At 43.1% G+C, this 22,283-nt stretch overlaps 1 protein-coding gene across 3 annotated transcripts in view; it reads right to left on the reverse strand.

Annotated features, from left to right (window-relative positions):
• Positions 1-22,283, reverse strand: part of KALRN (kalirin RhoGEF kinase) — a 1,310,049-nt gene that overhangs the window by 821,303 nt on the left and 466,463 nt on the right. For all 3 annotated transcript variants that reach the window (XM_033944399.1, XM_033944394.1, XM_033944393.1), the window contains exon 3: positions 5,438-5,552. In XM_033944399.1, coding sequence (XP_033800290.1) covers positions 5,438-5,552 — 115 coding nt within the window. The remainder of the gene's footprint in view (positions 1-5,437; positions 5,553-22,283) is intronic.

Genomic DNA, 22,283 nt, shown 5'->3' on the forward strand with positions numbered 1-22,283 from the left:
CAAGACTCACTCTGGCTCCCAGTACAAGCACGCATACAACACAAATTCTACGGCACCCTATTCAAAGCCCTAAATGGAAATGGACCAAGCTATCTGAACAACCGCCTAATCATGAAAAACACATCTAGACCAAGGAGAACTCGAGCACGCTTTACCACCCCCCATCCCCCCACAATCAAAGGCATGCAAAGCAAAAAAAAAAATATATTACGGCATGGAAAAAATAGACAGGGACAGATTTTTCAAATTAAGGGGATCAACAAGTACAAGGGGGCACTCAGAGAAATTGAAAGGGGAGAGGTTTAGAACAAACGCCAGGAAGTTCTTCTTCACACAGAGGGTGGTAGATACATGGAACGCACTACCGAAGGATGTGATAAACAGGAGCACGCTACAGGGGTTCAAAGAAGCTTTGGATAGGTACTTGGAAGACAAAGGGATTGAGGGGTATAGATAAGAGTAGAGGTAGATTATAGGGATAGGATTAGAAGTAGGTTACAAAATTAATCAGGGTCCACTGTTCAGGCACTGGGCCTGATGGGCCGCCGTGGGAGCGGACCGCTGAGCGAGATGGACCTCTGCTCTGACTCAGCGGGGGCAACTTCTTATGTTCTTATGTCTACTAGCCACCAGAGCAGCAAAAATAGACCACCACCTCTCAAATCTGCTAACCATGATGCCCAACTACAAAACATTCAGGAAAGAACTGAAAACCATACTATTCAAGAAATTTGTCAAATGATCTAACCAAACCGTATCGATCCACCCCAGATCCCGACGCATACTATAGATACCCACCTTGTCATCTCCCTAGAAATGCCCAGGCTAATTTCTGGTTGTAAACCGCCTAGAACTGAAAGGTATTGGCGGGATAGAAGATATCAATGGAATGGAATGTAATTATTCTCCACACGGCTAATATTGTTAAAAAAAAATTATGGTTTCCCAGTTTCTTTGTTGTATGCTATTGATGTTAATTACAGAAGAAAAGATGAGCATTTGCCTCGTAAGAGCACAATCAACAAAGAGAAGCAAAGGCAAGGGAGATATCTTGAACAACCAAAGCAGGATCTTGGTAAAAAGGTCCCAAAATGGGATGCCTTCCTTACTAACAACCTATATCCTTTTGTGACCTATGCCCGAGTGTCCCCTTATAAAGGCATCTGTTGATGCCGAAACTCAGATCCTTCTTGGAACATTTTAATAATAAACATTTTAACAATAAACGTCCCATTTCGGGTCCTTCTTTGCCAAGATTCTGCTTTGGTTGTTCAAGATATCTCCCTTGCCTTTGCTTCTCTCTGTTGATGTTAGTTACCCATTTTTTGTTGACATTTTGATTCTTGGAAGAAGGGTAGGAAGTAACTGTCTTCAATCTGCCAACACAGATCCAATTAGCTTCTTGAAACCTATAGTCTACTAGCACCAACCTTACTACCTTATGTTCTGTTCTTTTTGATAGATTAGGGTTACCAGCGACTTCCTGTTCCTGTGTGGGCATGACATACAGAGAAGTGTCTTCTGGGGCAGGCCGGTGGTAGCAGGCTTACCTCGTTGCTGCCATAGGCTGCCCAAAGATTCAATCGCAGTGGCCGGGAGGAGGTAGGTGGGGGACTTGGGAGCTAGAGAGGAGGTATGGAGAAGCAGCATCAAAGGAGGGAGGGGAGAGGCTGGAGAAACTGCAGGAAGGAAGGGGAGGAGGGGGCTGGAGAAACAGCATGTACGGAGGGGGAGAGGGAGGGAGAAACAGCATGGAGGGAGGGCTGCAGAAACAACATGGAGGGAGGGAAGAGAAAAATTATGGAAAGAAGAGTGCTGGAGAAAATAGCATGGAGTAGGGTAGTGCTGGATGGGAGGGGAGAGACAGAAACAGTAGGAGAGGAGGTTGGAAAGAAAGAGAGAAGCACCTGTGGGGGAGGAGGGTTGAAGGAAGAGGGAGAGAGCGAAGCACTAAAAAGGTACAGAGGATGGGAAAGGAGTCCAAGGAAATGGGTGGAGTATAGGCATGGCTATAGGTGGAGTGTGGGTAGGGACATATGTCCTCTTTTTTGTCTTCACAAATATGATAACCCTATGATGGGGCGGGGCTAGGGTGGGATTGGGGGCGGGACTGACAATTAATAGATGTCCCCTTTTGATGAAAAAAATAAATGGTCACGTTAAGTATAACTCCAGAGAAAAAGAAACAAATGCATTTCTTCCTGAACAGTGCAAAATACAGACAGCAGATGCATGTGCCGGCCATGTGGACCGGCAGCAAATTTCTACGGACCGGTGGTTGAAGAACACTGGTCTAAAGAGACCAAATGGTCAGTAATCTCACAATGCAGATCTGAGTTTCATTGGAATTTGATATCCTCCCCATATCATATAATATGACATCAAAACAAGAATCATTAATAAAACAAACAGCACCTCAACCTTCTTCCCACTGCCTTCACAAGCTATTTGGAGCTGAGGCAGCGATGAGCCCAGCAGAAGTCCAAATTGTGTGTAATCCGTTTGCGCGCAGATACAGCCACGCTCCTCTCCTATTCCAGGCATTTCTAGCAGAGGCGAGCTCGATGGAAAAGGAGCCAAACCACTCCGTCCAGCTTTCGTCAAAGAAAATTGAATGAGGCAGATGACAATGATGGAGCGATCCAGGAAAGCATCAAATGGTTGTGTGCAGAAGTCCACTACAACACCGACCCCCATCAGTCACCAGTGACCAACCTGACACTTCAGTAACAGCTCGGGAGATCAATCTGCCACATCCAGTGATACAACGGATTCTGCTACCCAGAACTAGTTACCACTGTGCTGGTTGAACTATTTGTACTGAATGTACAGTCATTGCTCTGTGTTTTATTATTATCATCGAGAAATTCAAAATGGCCTTCCAGACAATTAAGAAGGGATATGAAATGGGAAAAAAAGAAGACTGAAAAATATTTGACTATAATGACGAAATATACTGTTTAATCATTTTTTTTTTTGTCAAAAGCGCAAAGTTTTATTCTGTCATCAACATTTATAAAGATGTACTGAAGGCACACTGTTGCTTTTATAGATTAAATTAGAATAAAGGTCATTATATTAGAGGGTTTTTGGTTGTTTTGTTTTTTTTAATTTTCCAGCTGCCTAAAAAGCAAACAGCACCTGTCAGGAGGTGTAAATCAAATTCAGGAGTCATCGAGACAAGTCTTTATATCAACATATAAAGTGTGGGAAAAAAACAAAAAAACGGACAGTATTAAAAGCTCCATTAGTCCCACAACATTACCATTTGTATAAAGACTTTGAAATGCAGAGCACTTTAGTCACAGTGGACAGAGTTTTAATGGGCAGACCATTTTACACCCTGAACCAAACGCAATATATCATATCCACTGTGCCTTCCTCCGACTTAAGGTCCTCTTTAACAAGCAGTTCTTCCATAAGAAATAAAAAAGGGGGCAAACCATTAGTACATGGGCCACTAAAGCTGACAAAGCATCTGTGTTGCCATAGAAATTACACAGGACTTTGTCAATTTTTGGAGAGGCTTAATACCTCGCACACTTCATCCTTCCACATGCATTATTTACTCCTGCTAACTTACCTGGTTTTTGAGAAGCCTTATTAATTCCAAAAATGTTCTAGTTATCATCATAATACTGATCTTTTCATCCCAAGTATCACAAAGCCTCAATATTAAAGTTACCACTTTTCGGGCTGCAATAATCCAGACACATGGCCCCTCCCCTTTCCGCCTATGGCCCCGCACGGTTCTGCCCCAGCCCTTCCCCCACACACCTCCTCTCTTCTTCCCCCGACAAGCTCCGGCCGCCTCTGGAGGGCCTGGAGCACACACGGATCTGTGCGACGCCATCCGCGAACGCCCATTTGCCCTCCAGAGGCGGCTGGAGCTCATCAGGGCTTTCCAAAACCCGGTCAAATTGACGGGTTTTGGAAAGTCCGTCTGGTACACGAAATAACACCTAATACCCCACAAACTTAGGGCTCCTTTTACTAAGGTGCTTAACGCACGCTACAATGCCGCACACGCTAGACGCTAATGCCTCCATAGAGCCTGCGTTAGTATTTTTCATTTAGCGCGGGGTTTGCGCGCGCTAATCTTCAGCGCGCGCTAAAAACACTAGCGCACCTTAGTAAAAGGAGCCCTTAAACTTCCCAGGCAGAGCACAACAAACGCATCTCTGAAACGACCCCTCCCCACCCCCCATTGTACTCTCCACTACCTCTTCCCTACCCCTTTCTTTTTAAAAAATTTTTATCTTGATGCACTTTCATTCTCCCTCCCCCATTTCCATTTTCTTTCAGTAAGCTCCTGAGGTCAGTCTATTCCCTAATTATTTTAATTTTTTAAAAAAATTTTATTTATCTGTTTCTAATGACAATTAGTACTGTTAACCGTCTAGATATCTTTTGATAGGCTGTATATCAAGAGCTGAATAAACTTGGAAACGTGGACAATCCTCTAAAAAGAGGACATGTCCGCGTTTTCCCAGACATCTGGTAACCCTACGCAGGGTCCACCTTTCAAATCTCATAGGAGGAAATCTTGGAATACGCATGTTTTCACAACAGGATGCCAGAAGCGCACTATCCATGGGACCCATTCACTAAAGCTTAGCACACACAAACCCCACTACTATTATAAAAAGCATTATTAATTGCATGCACAATTTAATTGAATACCAAGCTAATTAGTGCCAATAATTAGCATTTAATAAGCAATTATTGGCATCAATTAGAATCAAGAGTTATGTGTGCAAATATACACACGGGATCTGCATGAGTAAAGGAAGGGGGCATGGAAACAGATGGGTCTTGGATGGGTCATGGATGTTCCACGCCCATTATTACAGAATTAGGGCCCCTGGGTCTAAATTTAGGTGCGGGATATTTACGTTTTCGTTGATGCCTAAACTTTGTCGCATTTCCCAGACATAAGCGTTATTCTATAAATCACGCCTAACTTTAAGTGCGGTTTGTAGAATAGTGCTTTTTTTTTTTTTGGTGCTGATATTTGGGTGCCATTTATAGAATTTACCCCTAAATGCTAAGAATTCAGCATGTGCTAATTTTGTTAACCCATGCTAAGCTTTAGTAAAAGGGCCCCTGTGGGCCCCTTTTACAAAGCCGTGGAAGCGATTCTCCAGCGGCAAATGCACCGAAGCCCACAGGAATTGAACAGGCATTGATGCATTTGCTGCAAGAGAACTGTTACTGCAGCTTTGCAAAAGGAGCCCTGTGTGAATTAAAAATACTGATCATATGCTAGTTAACTTTTCTACAGAGGGAGATAATTTTCAAAAGCATTTCAGAGGGAAGTAACAGAGCTTTACCCCTGGAAATAGACTCCTTTTATAGCACATCAGATACTAAAAATGACTCCTTAGAAGTCGTCGAGTTTGAGCACAGTTTTCAGGGCTTGTTAAAACAACGTTACCTTGGCACGCTAGCCAAATACGTCACGAGTTTCCGAAGGTCTTCCTGCCTTATTCTGTCATGATTGCTTCGGGCTGGGAAGGTCAAAATGGGCCCACCTCGTTTGTCACGGCCACCTAAACAGAGGAAAAATAAAAAAAAGGAAGGATGGTGAGAAATCTTCCAGGAAACAGATGCCAAAAAAAGAGAATGTACACTGAGATAAATGCATGCTTTACTCTCGTATGTGTTGAAACTCAAATGGAAAAAGACAGGAAGACTTCTAATTGACAGCGCTCCTCTTTAGCTTAATATAGTCCTGTCAGTTTGTAAGTTAATATTCATTAACTGTCACTGCGGCTGAAATTTTATTACCGAGAAGACTAATGCTCCAATGTCAAAAATCGAGATGCTAAAAATCTTGTCTCTAAGTAATTTTCAGCCGTCACTTAGGCTGTAATTAACATTTATAAGCACAGCAAGGCAATTTTTAATCCATCTACTCGGCGGAAAATTCAAGAGTTCCTAAAATCTTCTGAAACCTTTTGATGCATTGGGCACTTTAGACGACCGCCCAGAACCACTTGGCGCTAGTGTAGACCCTTAGGGGCAAATTCCATAAAAGTTAGGCGCCTATCTTAATTAGTAAATTGGCTTCGATACCACTTATAAATATGAGAGAATGAATGCGTAGTGTTTGGGGTTTAATAGAGTCCCATTGACTGCATTTGTTACTTCGCAATAATTGTCATGCATTTTTTTTTTGTTGTTGTTAGATTTCCTTACACATTCGGGGGTGGGGGGAGGGAAAGGTATTTTGATTATTAAAATTTCTTAATTATAATATTGTAATCACATAATATGTCTTCTTGTATTAATAATTGAGAGGAGGGGGAGAAAATGATGGTTTTATGTATAAATTGTGTATTTAATAGTGCGTTTTATGAAATATTTATGCTTATGTACCGTATTTTCATGCATATAACGCGCGCGTTATACACGATTTTACAAACCATGTATAACCATGCGCGTTATATGCGTGAGCGCGTTATCCCCTTTTTTTTTTACATAGTTCCCCCCCGATGTCCGATTCACCCTCCCCACAGGACCGCTCACACCCGCACCCCGAAGGACCGCTCGCGCTGGAACACGCACCCGCACCCCCACCCCGAAGGACGCCCCCCCATCATGTAGAAGTTTCCTACCATCATCCTGCTGTTTCCTCTGCCGGCGGTCCTGCCCCTTCTCTTAGCCCTGCATCTACACTGCTTCCTCTTCCGGCGGTCCCGCGCTTTCTCTGACGTCAGAGAAAGGGCGGGACCGCCGGAAGAGGAAGCAGCGTAGGAGGGGGGGCATCAGGCTTTCAGGGTGGGGACAGGACTTCAAGGGGGAGAGGAGAGTCGGGGCGGGTTAAAGGAGAGTGGGCTGGCCAGAGGAGAGTCGGGGCGGCATGCGCGGTATACAGGTGTGCGCGGTATATAAAAATTTATTTACATAAATTACAGTTCACTGCGCGCTATACCCGTGTGCGCGTTTTACACGGGTGCGCGGTATATGAGTGAAAATACTGTAATTGTATTGCACTGTCAAAGTTTAAAAATCAATAAAGATTTATTTAAAAAAAAAAAAGTAAATTGGCTTCAATTATAAGCTTTAACAAGCTCATAATTGAAAAAAAAAAAAGATTAATTGGGCAACGGGCACCTATCTTCTTTGGTGCGATTCTACAAAACATAGGCACCTATGGCAAGGTTCCTAGCAGCGCCTAACAGTAAAGTAGGCGTGTTTAGGGGTGGAGAGTGACTTAGGTACCACTAGGCGTGATTCTGTAAAGGACTTAGGTGCCTTAACACAGGTCTTTAAAACGCTGGCCTACATTATAAGCGCCTACGGTTTAAGTTAGGCGTCAGTGTTGCCAGACGTCCTCCTTTTGAGGGCACGTCCGGGGGTCCAGATGGATTTTCAAAACCTGCCACTTTGTTCGGGTTTTGAAAAGCTCAGAACAAATTGCTGTCGGACAGGAGCGCAACCGCGCATGCCCTCCTGCCCGATGAGAGCAGGAAGGGCTGGGGCAGGACTTGGGGGCAGGACTGGGGTATACCAGGGCAGGGATGGGTGGAAATGTGCGGGCCTGGGGGTGGATCTAGGAGTCCGGATTTTCCAAATGGAAAATCTGGTAACCTTACCCTAAGTGCAATTCTGTAATGGGTGCATAAGAGTGCATATAACTTATGACCCATGTAATTATTATCTTAGCAGAAAGTAATATACTCAAAGCCTATGGTCCCATGACAACTGCCACAAAATGAGTCAAGAGAGATTGCTTGATGAAGATACCCAGTCTTCCTCCTGGTGTCACTGATAAGCTTGCCAACTGGCCGGTTTTTCAATAGCCAGGCAGGCTGCCAGAAGACCAACCAAAACTGGTATTACAAAAACCCTTTTTTTTTTTATCCCTGACCTCTCTCTCCCTCTTGGATTCAGCCAGCATCTCTCTCTCTCCTTCTCTCTACCCTTAGGCTCCTGAATACAGCATTTCTGTCACCCCTTTCTCCCTCATCTCCCTCCTCAAAAGTCCAGCTTCGATCCAGTGGCGTACCAAGGGAGGACGGGGAGGGGGCGGTCCGCCCTGGGTGCAGCCTTAGGGGGGGAGCACAGCCGGACAGGTCCGGAAAATTCCTGGATGCGACGGCACTGAGCGGCATTGGCGCCCCCCCTCTGCGACAGCACTCAGCGGCATCAGCGCCCCCCTGCCCTGCAACAGCACTCAAGTTCGGTCTCCTTCTCCCGGCATCAGCAGAACTTCAGATTGGCAACAGGTGCTCAGTCAAAAGCTTCCCTTGACTCAGCTTCCTGTTTCCGCTCAGGAAGTTCAGTCAGGGGAAGCTGTTGACTGAGTACCTGTTGCCGATCTGACGTTCTGCTGATGCCAGGAGAAGGAGGCCGAACTTGAGTGCTGTCGCGGAGCAGGGGGGGGCGCCAATGCCTCTGAGTGTCGTCGCGGAGGGGGGGCACTGATGCCGCTCAGTGCTGTCGCGGGGGGGGGGGGGCTTGCCGATCTTGTTGCCAAAATCGGAAAGGTGAGGGAGAAAGATGGGCCTGTGGTGGATGGAGAGATTGAGAGAAGGGGACAGATGATGGAAGTGGGGGAAAGAGAGAGAAGGGGCAGATGATGGAAGTGGAGAGAAGGGGGAGAGAGAAGAGGGCAGATGATGGAAGTGGGGGAAAGAGAGAGAAGGGGCAGATGATGGAAGTGGAGAGAAGGGGTAGAGAGAAGAGGGCAGATGATGGAAGTGGGGGAAAGAGAGAGAAGGGGCAGATGATGGAAGTGGAGAAAAGGGGGAGAGAAAAGAAGGCAGATGATGGAAGTGGGGAGAGAGAAGAGGGCAGATGATGGAAGTGGGGGAAGAGAGAAGGGACAGATGATGGAAGTGGAGAGAAGTTGTAGGGTCATGAAATAGTTAACTGTTGTTTAAAATATTGCTCTGGCCTACATAGCTGAAAACAGTGTATAATCTATTGACTGCATCTGCCTGAAATGTATGTCCTTGCCTTACCACATTGTAAGCTGAATAGATAAGAGTTTGAGCCATGATGTGCCCTGCCCTTCTGTACATGTAGCATTTAGACCTGTAAGATTTAGATAAGCAGAGAAATGAGCTAGTTTCCTATAGGACTATAAGTTGTACCCCTGAACCTATCATAAGTGCTGGCTTAGGACCAATAATAATTGTAGAAAGTTATAGAAGTAACAAATGAAAATTGTAGTTTTTGCATATATTAGTTTGCGAAAAGGGCATAAAAGTCCGTGTATTTCCTGTTTCTGACACTCTAGGCAGGCTATTAAGTGCACTAGAGTCCCGGCATGCTGTGAATAAAACTCTTGTACTTTCTTCACGCCTCTGACTTTGTGTATCCAAGTGACCTTTCAAAGTGAGAGAGAGAAGATGGCATAGAATGGAAGGAGGGGATAAATAAAAGGAGGGCACATGATGGGGGAAAATGATTGAGTTAGGGAAATACTGGAGGGGTGAGGGAAAGAGGTGGTGAGCTGTAGGTAGACAGTAAAAAAGGAAATTGATGAGAGGATAGTTAGAACGTAATCTAGATGGATACAGAAAATAAATTGAAAAGGAAAATAAGGGAAGAAAGGAATTGCAGAAGAGAGGTATGGGAGAGGGAAGGAGAGGAGAGAGTTGCCAGACCAATGGGGGTGAAAGGAGAGATGGAAGGGGGAGGCATATAGTTTCTGGAAGGGGCATAGAAGGAGAGAAGATGTCATATAGGGGCAGAGAATTGGCAGACAGTGGATGGAAGGAAGAGAGTAACAAGAAGATGAGGAAAGCAGAAACCAGAGAAGACAAAGGTAGAACAAAAATTTTCTATTTATTTGTTGCTTTAGGAGACATGTGTCATTGTTTCTGTGGTGTTGCATTGTATGAAGAGTCCAGCTTCTTACTGGTTCAATTTAACCTTTGTCTATGTATTTCTATTTTATCCCTCCTTTTACAAAACTGTGGAGCGTTTTTTAGCGCCAGCCGTGGTGTTAGCAGCTCTGATGCTCAGAATTCTATGAGCGTCAGAGCTGTTACCACCGTGGCTAAAATCCACACTACAGTTTTGTAAAAGAGGGAGGGGTTAGTTTGTGATGACTTATTCCATACTAAGCGAAGGTGTTTTCTGTGTTCTGTATGTTCGAAAGACATGGTTTTCTGTTAGGATTGACGGTGTAGGATTGATCTGTACTAGTCTGGCTTGTTTAGTTTTACAATGGGTGTATTGATGTTGTACTGCTCACCTCATATGTAAGATGCTGCTCTTTCCTAGGTACTCATGTGTGACGTGTGGCTTGTTACTAAAAATCATGTTTTTCGTACAGATGGGGGGAGGTGACAAAAAATGATGGGCCCCGGGTGTCACATGTGCTAGGTATGCCACTGCTTCGATCCCTTCCATTTGCCGTTACAGTCTTAAGCCAGTTCACCATTCCCCTCTCCCAGCTCACCCCATCTTTCTTCCTCCTACTGCTACAGCCTTGGGTCCTCCCAATTGACTTCCCTAAAGCTTCTGATTCTTCTACAAAGCTTTGCTTCCCTCGCAATGCTGGCAACCTATGGCTATCAAGAAAGAGCCTAGTGCCACTGAAAGGAGAGGGAAGGAGGGAAGAAAGAAAACACTTGACCCTAATGCAATAAGCACAACAGTTTATTCAAGCTCTTCTGCTAATCTTACTTCTAATACAGGAAGAAGTTTTAGCACAAGAAAAAAAGCATTAAAGGGCAAAACAGTGGGTATGCAAAGGCTGAATTTGAAATTGCTCCCAATGTAAAAAGATCTAGCAAAGTTTGTTTTACTCTACTGCAACTCAAGGCTGGAGTAAGAGATAATGTCAGAAATGTCCAGTCCACCCCCCCTCCCCCACCAACAACTCTCTACCCCTTCCCTGATACCCCAAGTCCCATAAAACTACAAACAACTCCCTTTCCCCCAAAAGTCATACAATGTAGGACAGCCTTGACTTTGACATCCTGAAGCCCTGAACGCTCTCAAATCTAAGGATCCCAGAGTTAGGGAGCCATTCGACACCACCACCATATTGGAAAACGGTGGTATCTGACCTCTAGTGATATGATGGGATGTACCTCTAGAGGTCAGTCTGCCAAATAAGGAAGTGCCCCCCCCCCCCTTCCCGGCACCACTAGCAAGTGAGGGAAGGATGCCAGTGAAAGAATCCCCAGAGCAGGTAAGTATAATTGGTCCAGGCAGGGGTGGTGTCTGTTCTACCACTATGGAAGCTTTATACTCAAGGCCCTTCCTGAGCCAGGTGCTTGGGCCAGGGGTGCCCTGACCCAGACGCCCTGGTCAAGGATATTCTGGCATTCCACACATTGGTGTGGTCAGGACCGGTGACTGAGCACAGCCCTTGAGACTCGTTTTTGTCTGATTTTAAACACTGCTTTGGGGACATTCTGATATTTGAAGGACTCCTGAAGAAAGCTTTCCGCCGAAACACAGCTTGTGCTGAGCCTTAGTTGTGAATCTCCATTATAACGAGCTCACTGAACATCGTCCCTATCGTTTGCCTGTTTTGGTTCCCACGCCATTTCCGTTGCTTAAGGTTTTAGAGAGCAGTACATCTCTGGCCCGTTCTTTCACATTTAATTTTTGTTAACAAAGCAGTTTGGATAAGAATGGCAAGCAGATATTTACCAAAATCAATGTTATTATCATTAGCAACAAAAAAAAAAATAACAGACTGTGCAGTAGGAGATCTATCACTACAACTTAACAGTGGTTTAATTTCCCCTGAGGGAGGCAAAAATACGAGTTAAAGTTGTCCTTGCTTTCAACAACTGCATAGGTTGAGGAAGGTGACCTATCTCTTTGTGAAATGTGCACTTTTAAGCAACCATGCTTATAATAGGAAGATTTATCCAATATTCACTGATAAGGATGAAATAAAGTCGAAGCTCTGATTTTTGTCTGTTAATACAAATGTCTCCTGGGAAATCAGCCTACCGATGCTTTCTTAATTTTTTTTATGTCATCCGTGGATGGCTGTATGCTCACCAAACAAAGTTCGAGAATGGTTATTTTGCAAGGCTGTACTGGCGTCAGAGCACATTATAGCACATTTACTAAACCGTAATCATTTCGGTGACCTTAGAGCTGAGCACCGGTCACTGTAATTAACCATTTGACCCGGTCATTGTACAGAGCTGGTGGTTCAAAGGCCAACATCAGGGAGAAGAATATAAATCAAGCAAGGGAAAATAAGAGTAACATAGGAGGATGGAGAGGAATTTGTGGGACGGTAAAAGGCCTAAAGAAAAAAAGATTTGTAGGTGGAGAGAAGAAAGATAATTTTATGATTTATAAATAAATCCTTGCTGAGACGGAGTAAAGAGTCCGCACTCTCAGAAGTAGCCCCCACGATATACAGCAATTAGCCTGGCAGAAAGTCAAAGAATATTCCAGAAAAAGGTAAGTACTGTCAAATGAGACTATCCTTAGGGTCTAGCATGGAGAGGAAAATAGACTCCTGGGGGAGTGTACAAGGAAAGAGAAGCAGAGCTTGTAAGGCACAGGGGACTGCAAGGCAGGAGCACAGCAGTCAGGAGATTATAGTAGGCCTTTACAACTTCAAGTGGGAATACTCCTGCACGTCACCTAAGAGCCTGCTGATCTTCACTCAACTTGTAATTAAACTCTGGAATTTGTTGCTGGAGAATGTGGTGAAAGCGGTTAGCTTAACGGGGTTTTAAAAAAGGTTTAGATAGTTTCCTAAAACAAAAGTCCATAAGCCATTAGGACCCTGTATCTCAAACAAGATGTAGTGGAATTAGAAAAGGTACAGAGAAGGGCAACAAAAGTAATAAAAGGGATGAGATGACTTCCCTATGAGGAAAGGCTAAAGCGGCTAGGGAGAAAAGACAGCTCAGGGGTGATATGATAAAGGTCTATAAAATACTGAATGGAGTGGAAAGGGTAGATGTGAATCGCTTGTTTACTCTTTCCAAAAATACTAGGACTAGGGCATACATGTATAATATGCAGTGCTGCATGCACCTGGTAGCACTAAAGAAATAATAAATTGTTGTTGTTGTATGCAATGAAGCTACTAAGTAGTAGATTTAAAACAAACCGGAGAAAATATTTCTTTACACAACGTTGCCAAAGAATGTGATGAAATCAGTTAGCTTAGCAGGGTTTAAAAAAGGTTTAGATAAATTCCTAAAATAGTAGTCCATAGGCCATTATTGAGATGGCTTGGGGAAACCCACTGCTTAAGGATAAGCAGAATAAAATCTCTTTTACTATTTGAGATCTAGCTAGGTACTTGGGACCTGGGTTGGCCACAGTTGGATGCAGGATACTGGGCTTGACAGACCTTCGTTCTGTCCCAGTATGGCAACTCCTATGTTCTTATGTTAGGATGGAACTGGAGCTCTTCCACTGATCCAGCCAGATGCTAGACAACAATTATGAAGGTGGGCTACAATGTCAGCCAGCCTGTTCTGCCTCTGGAGTTAGATTACCTGGATGAACTACAGAAGAAAAACTTAGCAGTGTCAGATTTAGCCCTCCAGTTGCCTCTATGCATGGGGTCAGCTGGCTGCTCCTCTCCAATTACATTACATTACATTACATTAGGGACTTCTATTCCGCCTATACTTTGCAGTTCAAGGCGGATTACAAAAGAGCTAACTGGACATTTCCAGTGAAGTTACAACAGTTTTGGGTTTTTTTGGTGTTTTTTTGGTTACAAGGGAGGAGAGGTACCTGGATTAATTCTGGAAGAACTTGCAAATTGGATATTAAATTGACTGTACGTTACTGTGTGATATAACAAATAGATTACAGTTAGAGTACAAATAAGATTACGTTACATTTCAGGGATCTGAATACTTGGTTGGTGTTTTGGAGAGGAAGAGATTATTTAAGTGGAGGTTTTGGGGGAGAATTTATCTAGGAGGAGGGGGAAGGGTTGGGTTAAGATATCTGGATAAATTTTTTGAAAAGTAGGGTTTTGATTTCTTTTCGAAAAGTTTTGAAGTCACTCGTTGCCGTCAACAGGTTGGAGATGGACCATGCTCTTCTGAAACCATACATTGCAGCAGGCTTGAGGCTCTACTCCTGTTGCTGCCTACTTCTAGAGCAGGGGTGTCAAAGTCCCTCCTCGAGGGCCGCAATCCAGTCGGGTTTTCAGGATTTCTCCAATGAATATAAATGCGCCTGTTTAGCTTTCAAAATCCTATATGGTATCCTCCCTCCCTTTATCCCTCTTTCTTGGAATTCCTCAAACCCTAATACCACCAGATCCTCCCACAAATTAAAATTATCCTTCCCCTCACTAAAAGGCATTTCCCACACAGGAAAGCTAGGGACCTCCCTCCACTTCAAAATCACTGAGCTCTGGAACAACCTTACCTCCCCTCTTCAGAACTTGAGCTCTCTCCAAGTTTTCCGCAAACATCTGAAAACCTGGCTTTTCTCAAAAAATGTAAGTCTCCCTCCAACTTAGGAATCAAGGAAACTCTTATATCTTGGCATCCCAAGCCCTCTAAATTTTCTTCACACTTCTACCTCTAACCCTCTGTTGTAGTTCCTTCCTATTTCTCCTACTGTAAACCGCATCGAGCTCTACGAACATGGAGATGATGCGGTATACAAACCTAAGGATTAGATTAGATTAGATTAGAATATGCATGAGATCTATTAGCATACAATGAAAGCTGTGCATGCAAATAGATCTCATGCATATTCATTAGGGAAATCCTGGAAACCCGACTGAATTGCGGCCCTCGAAGAGGGACTTTGACACCCCTGTTCTAGAGCAAAGGTAGCCTGCTCTGTTAAGTGTGAAACTTTTGTTTTGTGTTAATTGTGTTGATTTTTTTATATCAGTATCTGTCAGATCTGTCCATTTTTTTTCAGTCTAATCCAGACTGAAAATCATCCTTCTCCAATTTCTGAACTATGGAGTGTGCAGGTTAGAAATTTTCATTTTGTTTAGTTTTCTGTGTCAATTGCAGGAGTTTACATTTTATTAGGAGGGATTTTTTTCTCATTTCAGAGAGTCATATCATCAGTAGGGCACACTATATTGCAACACCCAAGACACAACTTATTAATTTTTTTTGTGCCCTTACTGGGGTGTTGTGTTCATCATCGGTCTTTTGGTGCTTGCCATTTTGTCTAGGAATAGGTTCCTTCATCAGAAAATTGGTGTATGTTTACAAGGAGGCATAGCCCCCCCTCCCCCCCAATGAAACCAAGAGTGAAACGGTTGGGCAGCCGTCGGGCATAAAAGATAAGTACCTTCCCTTCATAGCACTTTATAATTTTATAGAGCCTGTTAAAAACAAATGAGAAAAGCAATTTGCACATGTCACTTTACCAAGACCAATGATGAACACTTCACCCCAGTAAAGGCACAAAAAAAATAATAAGTAGTGTCTTGAGTATTTGAGGTCTGGTAAAATTTACTTGATACGAGTTTGTTCTCCATTCTGGTCAAGTTAGTTTATTGAACATCTCTGAATTTTTCCTTCTGCAGTTGATTCAAGAGCTGCATGCAATATTGCAAATGAGGACTCATGAGACACCATGTTTGTGACTCCTGATGCAGGTCATCATGCCGAAACATGGCACTGTGTCAAGTCTTCATTCTGAACACTTTGTGTACATGGCACTGTTAGGGAACTGTAATTGGCCCTATTTACCCCTTTGCTATCTGATGTTAATAAAGCTTTAATGTTTTCTATACCCCCTGGATGAATATTTCATTATTATATATGCCCACTAATCTATGCTTACTCTTTTTTTATTTAGATTATTTTGTATTTGGGATTTATTAAGCACCACTATGAATTCAACAGCAACTATCCTTTTAACTGAATTGAGAGGAAATGCTCCAGGGGGGAGGAGTGGGGAGGATCACACTTAAATTGAAAGAGGAAAATAATGTGCCTGGATTCCAGTACACGCAAATGCCTGTGGCTTCGCTTTATCTGTGGCATGTGGGAGTGTGTGGCACAGTGGTTAAAAGTAGAGAATGACACGGCGACAAAATTCATCACCGTTCCCGTCCCCGCGGATAACTGCGGGAAATAATCCCATGTCATTTTCTAGTGTCTATTTCAACCTCGGTCCTTCTACACCAGCATTCTTCAAAGCAAAGCTTGTGGGTCAGTGGTTGTGGCCATTCATACTCTGATTCTTATGTGAGCCAATGATAATGAAGCCATTGTGACATCACTGATGTGATTGGTTCTTAGGTACTGGTGGAATGAGGCATTATGACATCACAATATCTGCTCTGGACTGTCATTCTGTAGTGTCTGTTTCAACCTCGGTCCTTCTACACCAGCATTCTTCAAAGCAAAGCTTGCGGGTCAGTGGTTGTGGCCATTCATACTCTGATTCTTCCCTCTCTCCTTAAAGAATGACATGAAGATGGTTTCCCGCGGTTATCCGCGGGGGCGGGAACGGTGATGAATTTTGTCACCGTGTCACTCTCTAGTTAAAAGCTACAGCCTCAGCACCCTGGGGTTGTGGGTTCAAACCTACGCAGCTCCTTGTGACCCTGGGCAAGTCACTTAATCCCCCCATTGCCCCAGGTGCATTAGGTAGATTGTGTGCCCGTCGGGACAGACAGGGAAAACATGCTTGAGTAGCTGAATAAATTCATGTAAACCATTCCGAATTCTCCTGGGAGAACAGAATAGAAAATTGAATGAATAAATAAACAAAGAAGCAGCTGAGAGAACTCTGCAATCTACAGTACTTGTCTATGCATTAGGTGCAGACAGAATCCATCTACCAGCCAGTGGCCATTCACCACCACCACAAAGCAGGTTTTGCTATTTGGTTCTGCCTAATCGATCCTTATCGACAAAAGGTCAAAAATAAAAGACGAACGAGCGCAGTCTTTTCTCCTTTTGTCAATATGTCCCTCTCTCACGCTGCCAAGAAGCTCCTGCCACGGTAATCATCTGTGTGATTATGCGTGCTAATTCTATTTATTCAATCCTAAAACAAAATGTTGATATTTTTGTAATTATTGTTCAAGCTGGGCTTTTATAGGATTTGTATTGATTTAGAGAAGCAAGCAGATGTTTCTTAGTTATTAGAGGAAAATTTGGAGGAAAATAAAGCAAAGCGAGCTTGAGTGCCTGTGTGTGTCCGCTGGGCGTGATTAATACCCGCTTAAACAAGCACGCTTAACATAATTTCAGTACGCCAGATGCTGTAAAACTTGATCATTAACCCGCCAATTCCTCTGGTTATCCATCACACGGGCAGCAAAGGTTTTGCATTTTATTTTAAGAAGAGTTATTTCTGAACAAAGTGAGGCGTGCTCCCCCAATTTCTACATAGGTCGCCCATATTTGGACACAGATCCCAGAACTGCGCAATAACTGATGTTCATTGGCACCAATTTGGAGTTAGACACGCATCAGCCCTAGATACTATTAGAACATATGAACAGCCATACTGGGTCAGACCAATGGCCCATCAATCCCAGTAGCCCTTCCTCACGGTAGCCAATCCAGATTCCTAGTACCTGGCTAAAACCCAAGGGGTAGCAACATTCCAGCATCTCAAAGAATAGTAAGATTCCGGAACTCCAATGAGAGCAACATTCCAGAGCTGAGATTGTGATGTCATAATGCCTCAGTCCACAGTTCCTCAGAGCCAACCTCATCAGTGATGTTACAATGGCTTCATTGTCCTATACTTGGCACATGTAAGAACATAAGAATAACCTTACTGGGTCAGACCAATGGTCCATCAATCCCAGTAGCCCTTCCTCACGGTGGCCAATCCAGGTCATTAATACCTAGTCAAAACCCAAAGAGTAGCAACATTCAATGTTACCGATCCAGGGCAAGCAAAGGCTTCCCCATGTCTTAATAATAGACTATGGACTTTTTCTCCAGGAATTTGTCCAAACCTTTCTTAAAACCAGCTAGAACATGTGTGCCTAAGTTTCATAGTGTGTAACTCAAAAGGGATGTGGCCATGGGCAGATCAAGGGGTGTTCCTAGAAGTTAGGTGCAATGTTATAGAATGTTTTTAAATTTATATTTCTTATATACTTCTTCTATTTGAAGTGGTTTACATTCAGGTTCTCTAAGTATTTCTCCCTATCTGTCCGGGGGGTGGGGGTGGGGGTGGGGCTCACAATCTAACTAAGGTACCTGGGGCAACAGAGTGTTAAGTTTACCGGGTCACAAGGAGCAGTATGGGTGGGGTTACCAGTCATCCGGGAAAACCCGGACATGTTTTTAGAAGACTGTCCGGGCTCCCAGATGGACTTTCCAAAACCCGGCATTTGCTTGAATTTTGGAAACCCCCAATGAGCTCCATGGTCACATCTAGAGGGCCTCTAAGCATGTGCGGATAAAGTCACACACACAGAATTCGTCCAGAAGAAGAGGGGAGGCATTGTGGGGGTGTGGCTGGAGGCGGAACACGGTGCGGTCATGTGTCAGGGATTTCCCAGATAAAACTATGGTAACCCTAAATGTGGAAATTGAACTCAAAACCTCAGGGTGTTGAGGCAGGGGTTCTAACCACTAGGCCACTCTTCATAAAATACTAGTTTAGCACACATCTTTCCGGTGACTAACTTAGGGCACCATTTACTGAATCCAGCTTATTATGGTTATTGATTTCTCTCGCCCCTTCCCATATATTGAGAACCCTGCTTCCAAGTTCATTAAATGGGAGCATTTGAGGCTTTCTAAGTGGGAAAAACTTGACTTCCAGAGAAGAGGAGCCACTTTTAGAGAAAGTGAGGCTGATGGAGAACAGGCATGAAACTGGTGGACTGGCAGAGAGAGGAGGGAAAAGATAGCGAGTAGGAGGGGATAGATGGGAGGGACAAACTGAAGGTAGGAGGAACAGAGAAGTTGGAGGGAGGAAAGTGGTAGAGGGAGCTGAAGAAACTGGAGGGAGGAAAGTGGTAGAGGGGCAGAAGAGGCTGTATGCACAGGCAAAGGATTGGAGTAGAGGGCAAGGAGATACATAGTAACATAGTAACATAGTAGATGACGGCAGATAAAGACCCGAATGGTCCATCCAGTCTGCCCAACCTGATTCAATTTAATTTTTTTAATTTTTTCTTCTTAGCTATTTCTGGGCAACAATCCAAAGCTTAGGAGTCTTAAGAATCACAAAACAAAAAATAAATTTGCTGGCAAAACACATGGACGCTGCCAAGATTCAAAAATGAAATCTGAAAGAAATGCGTTGAATAGTTTAAACCTACCAAACTCATGGCGTCTCTCATTAATCATGTAACTTATGTGTATCCCTGGTGCACTTATGCAGCTTAGTTATGCCAGGACTAAGGCTGGTGTTAATTGCGAACTTGTAAATGCTAGGCGTGCCGCTACTGGATTATGGTAGATAGGATTCTATAATGGAAGTTTCAAGTTTATTAAAAATTTGATATACTGCCTTATCATGAATTTCAAGGTGGTTGTACAATTAAAAATTAGGGTAATACTGTTTGTATATCAAAACAATTAAACAAACTAAACATCTGGACAATTTTTAAAAAGACAAACAGGTACAAAACAGAGGACTACAATGTAATGTTAGGAAAGAGAAGAGGTTAGGAAAAATAAATCAAGGGGGCGGGGTAACAACATTACATTAGTGATTTCTATTTCGCCATTACCTTGCGGTTCAAGGCGGATTACATAAGAGTTGTCATGAAATTAGGTAATACATGTTGGGTAATTTGAACATTTTAGATTTGATAAGGAGTAGACAGTATAGTAGGTGGAGCTTGGGATGGATCTGGTCGTGTTAAATAGGTTTTATGCATTTTTTGAAGAGTAGAGTTTTTGTTTCTTATTTGAAGGTTGTGTAATCTGTGGTCGAAGATAGCAGATTGGTGAGTTGTTTATCTAGTTTTGCTGCTCTGGTGGCCATTAGGTTGTCATATAGTTTTCTTCGTTTGACATTTTTGGTTGGCGAGTGTGTGAATAGTGAGTTGAGGTGGACTTAGTTAGTCGGTTGTTCCAGTAGGTTGGGCTGTCTCCGTTTATAGCTTTGAATAGTAGGCAATAGAATTTGAAGTGTACTCTTGCTTGTATTGGGAGCCAATGTGAGTCGTGGTATGCCTCTGTGATGTGGTCATATTTTTCAGTAAATAGATGAATCTTAGGGCTGTATTTTGTATTATTTGTAGTTGCTTTATCATGGTCGCTGGGCAGGGGAGGTATAGTATGTTGCAGTAGTCTATTAGTCCAAGGATAAGAGATTATACCAAAAGTTGGAATTGTTTCCTGTCGAAGAATTTTCTAATTTGTCTTAGGTTTCTCATAGTTGCGAATGATGTTTTTATTATTTTGTTGATTTGTGGTTGCATGGTACAGCCTCTGTCAATCAGTACTCCAAGAAGTTTTAGCTTAGGCTGAAAGGGGTATGAGATCGAGTTTATTACTAGGTTTGTTAAAGTTAGGGTTTTGCTGTTTTCTAGGAGGGTGAAGTTGTTTTGTCAGAGTTAAGTTTTAGTTTGTATTCTGTCATCCATGTTGCTACTGTTTCGAGTGTTCTGTGTATTGTGCCTATCATGGTGGGCGCTGGATGGTCAAAGAGGAGGAGGATGGTGATGTCATCTGCATAGATATAGGAGGCTATGCCATGTTTATCTAGGCAGGAGCTGAGGGAAGCTATGTATAGGTTGAAGAGTGGGGGGAGACAGAGGTGATCCCTGGGGAACTCCGCAGGGGTGGGACCATGGTTCTGATTTTCCTTTGTTTGTTTTAACCCTGTAGGTTCTGGATTGTAGGAAGCCTTTAAACCATGATAGTACCTTGCCTGAGATTCCTATGGAGTCTAGTGTTTGTAGGAGGATGTTATGGTCTACCAGGTCGAAGGCTGCGGAATTTTCTTTCCTGTGCTGAGGTGTTATCTAGCTGTGTCCATGAGTGTTCCTAGTAGGGTCTCAGTGCTGTAGTTGGTTCTGAAACCAGACTGTGTGGGGTAGAGTAAGTCCAAAAGAAAAGGACCAAGAAAAGTTTATAAATCCTCATAAGGACAGTCAAACTTGAAAAGCGTCCTTAAAAAGGAATGTCTTAAGAGAAGACTTGAATTTCTCGAGTGTTGTTGTCTCTCTTAACGAGTTTGGGGCTGAATTCCAAAGGGTGGGAGCGACCACGGAGAAAATAATATTTCTCCTAGTGTTGATATGGCTCAGTAATGGAATGACTAGTAGATTTTGGTCAGAGGATCGAAGAGGCCATTACAGAATCAGCTTCTACTGCATAGCCTCAGTGTACCTAGAGATGCCCAGTTATGGAATTATCTGCCAAAAATTTATATAGGAAAAATAACAGAAAGGGTAGTTGAGAAGTGGGATGGCCCACCTAAGCAATTGTCACGAGAAACACTCGTTTCTTTCACAGAAATAATTTAAGCAAATAAACCAACCGTGCCAAGAATTAAACGTTAACTTCAGCAGCTGTTCCGGCTGAAGTGTCTGGGAAGATCTCTGCAACATATGCCAGACTCAGGTGACTCATTTTAGCTACAAAGTCAACTAAAAGCCTTGGCTCCTCAGGTGTATTAGTAGACAGAAGCTGAATATCGAATGAGCCACCTCTTCCCTGCAAAATCTGAATTTTACAGTACTGGCACCAGCAGTTGAACAGAATGCAACATATGTTGATGTGGCTCTTTTGAACCTGGGCGTGGCAGCCTATTAAAAATGGACATATATGTGGTAGAATGGGCAAACGTGAAAAATAAAATAGCCATTATATTTTCCTCCCATTGCTCTGGATTTACTAGTCAGGGTTTGATTTATAAGATAAGGACTTAATCCAAGGGCAGAGGAGAAGGGTTTATAAATGGCTATATAAAATTACAATTGGATAAGCCAGAACACAAACCAGATAAGACAAATATGGGATAATATATTGATCTAAATATGTGTTTTGTGCTGAGGTCACTGGAAACAGGAGTAGGCCTTCTCTCAGGTCACTAGAATTACTATATAAGCTCTGTTGAAGACCAGAGCAGATACACCCAGGCTGTAGTTTAGTTTTATGAAGTTCCATTGTTTCAATGTGTGCTCAGTTTGGTCTCCAAAGACCTGTGGCAGATAAGGTTTGACTTTTGACCTGGTTGCTATAGAGATGGACTTTTCTTCTTACTACAGAGATTACATTCCAGGGGAGGGGGTTCCCTCTCCTTTTTGCAGGGTAAAGTTAGAAATGCTAATTGGATATACAAAATGCATATATGAATTAAAATTTTAGTAAACTATTAATATAGGAACTTTCCTATTCAAGAGTTCAGACTGAAATATAATAACCTCTAAAAATTGTACTGGAGGAGTCATA

The sequence above is a fragment of the Geotrypetes seraphini genome, chromosome 5 (genome assembly GCF_902459505.1).
Source record: "Geotrypetes seraphini chromosome 5, aGeoSer1.1, whole genome shotgun sequence".
NCBI lineage: Eukaryota > Metazoa > Chordata > Amphibia > Gymnophiona > Dermophiidae > Geotrypetes > Geotrypetes seraphini.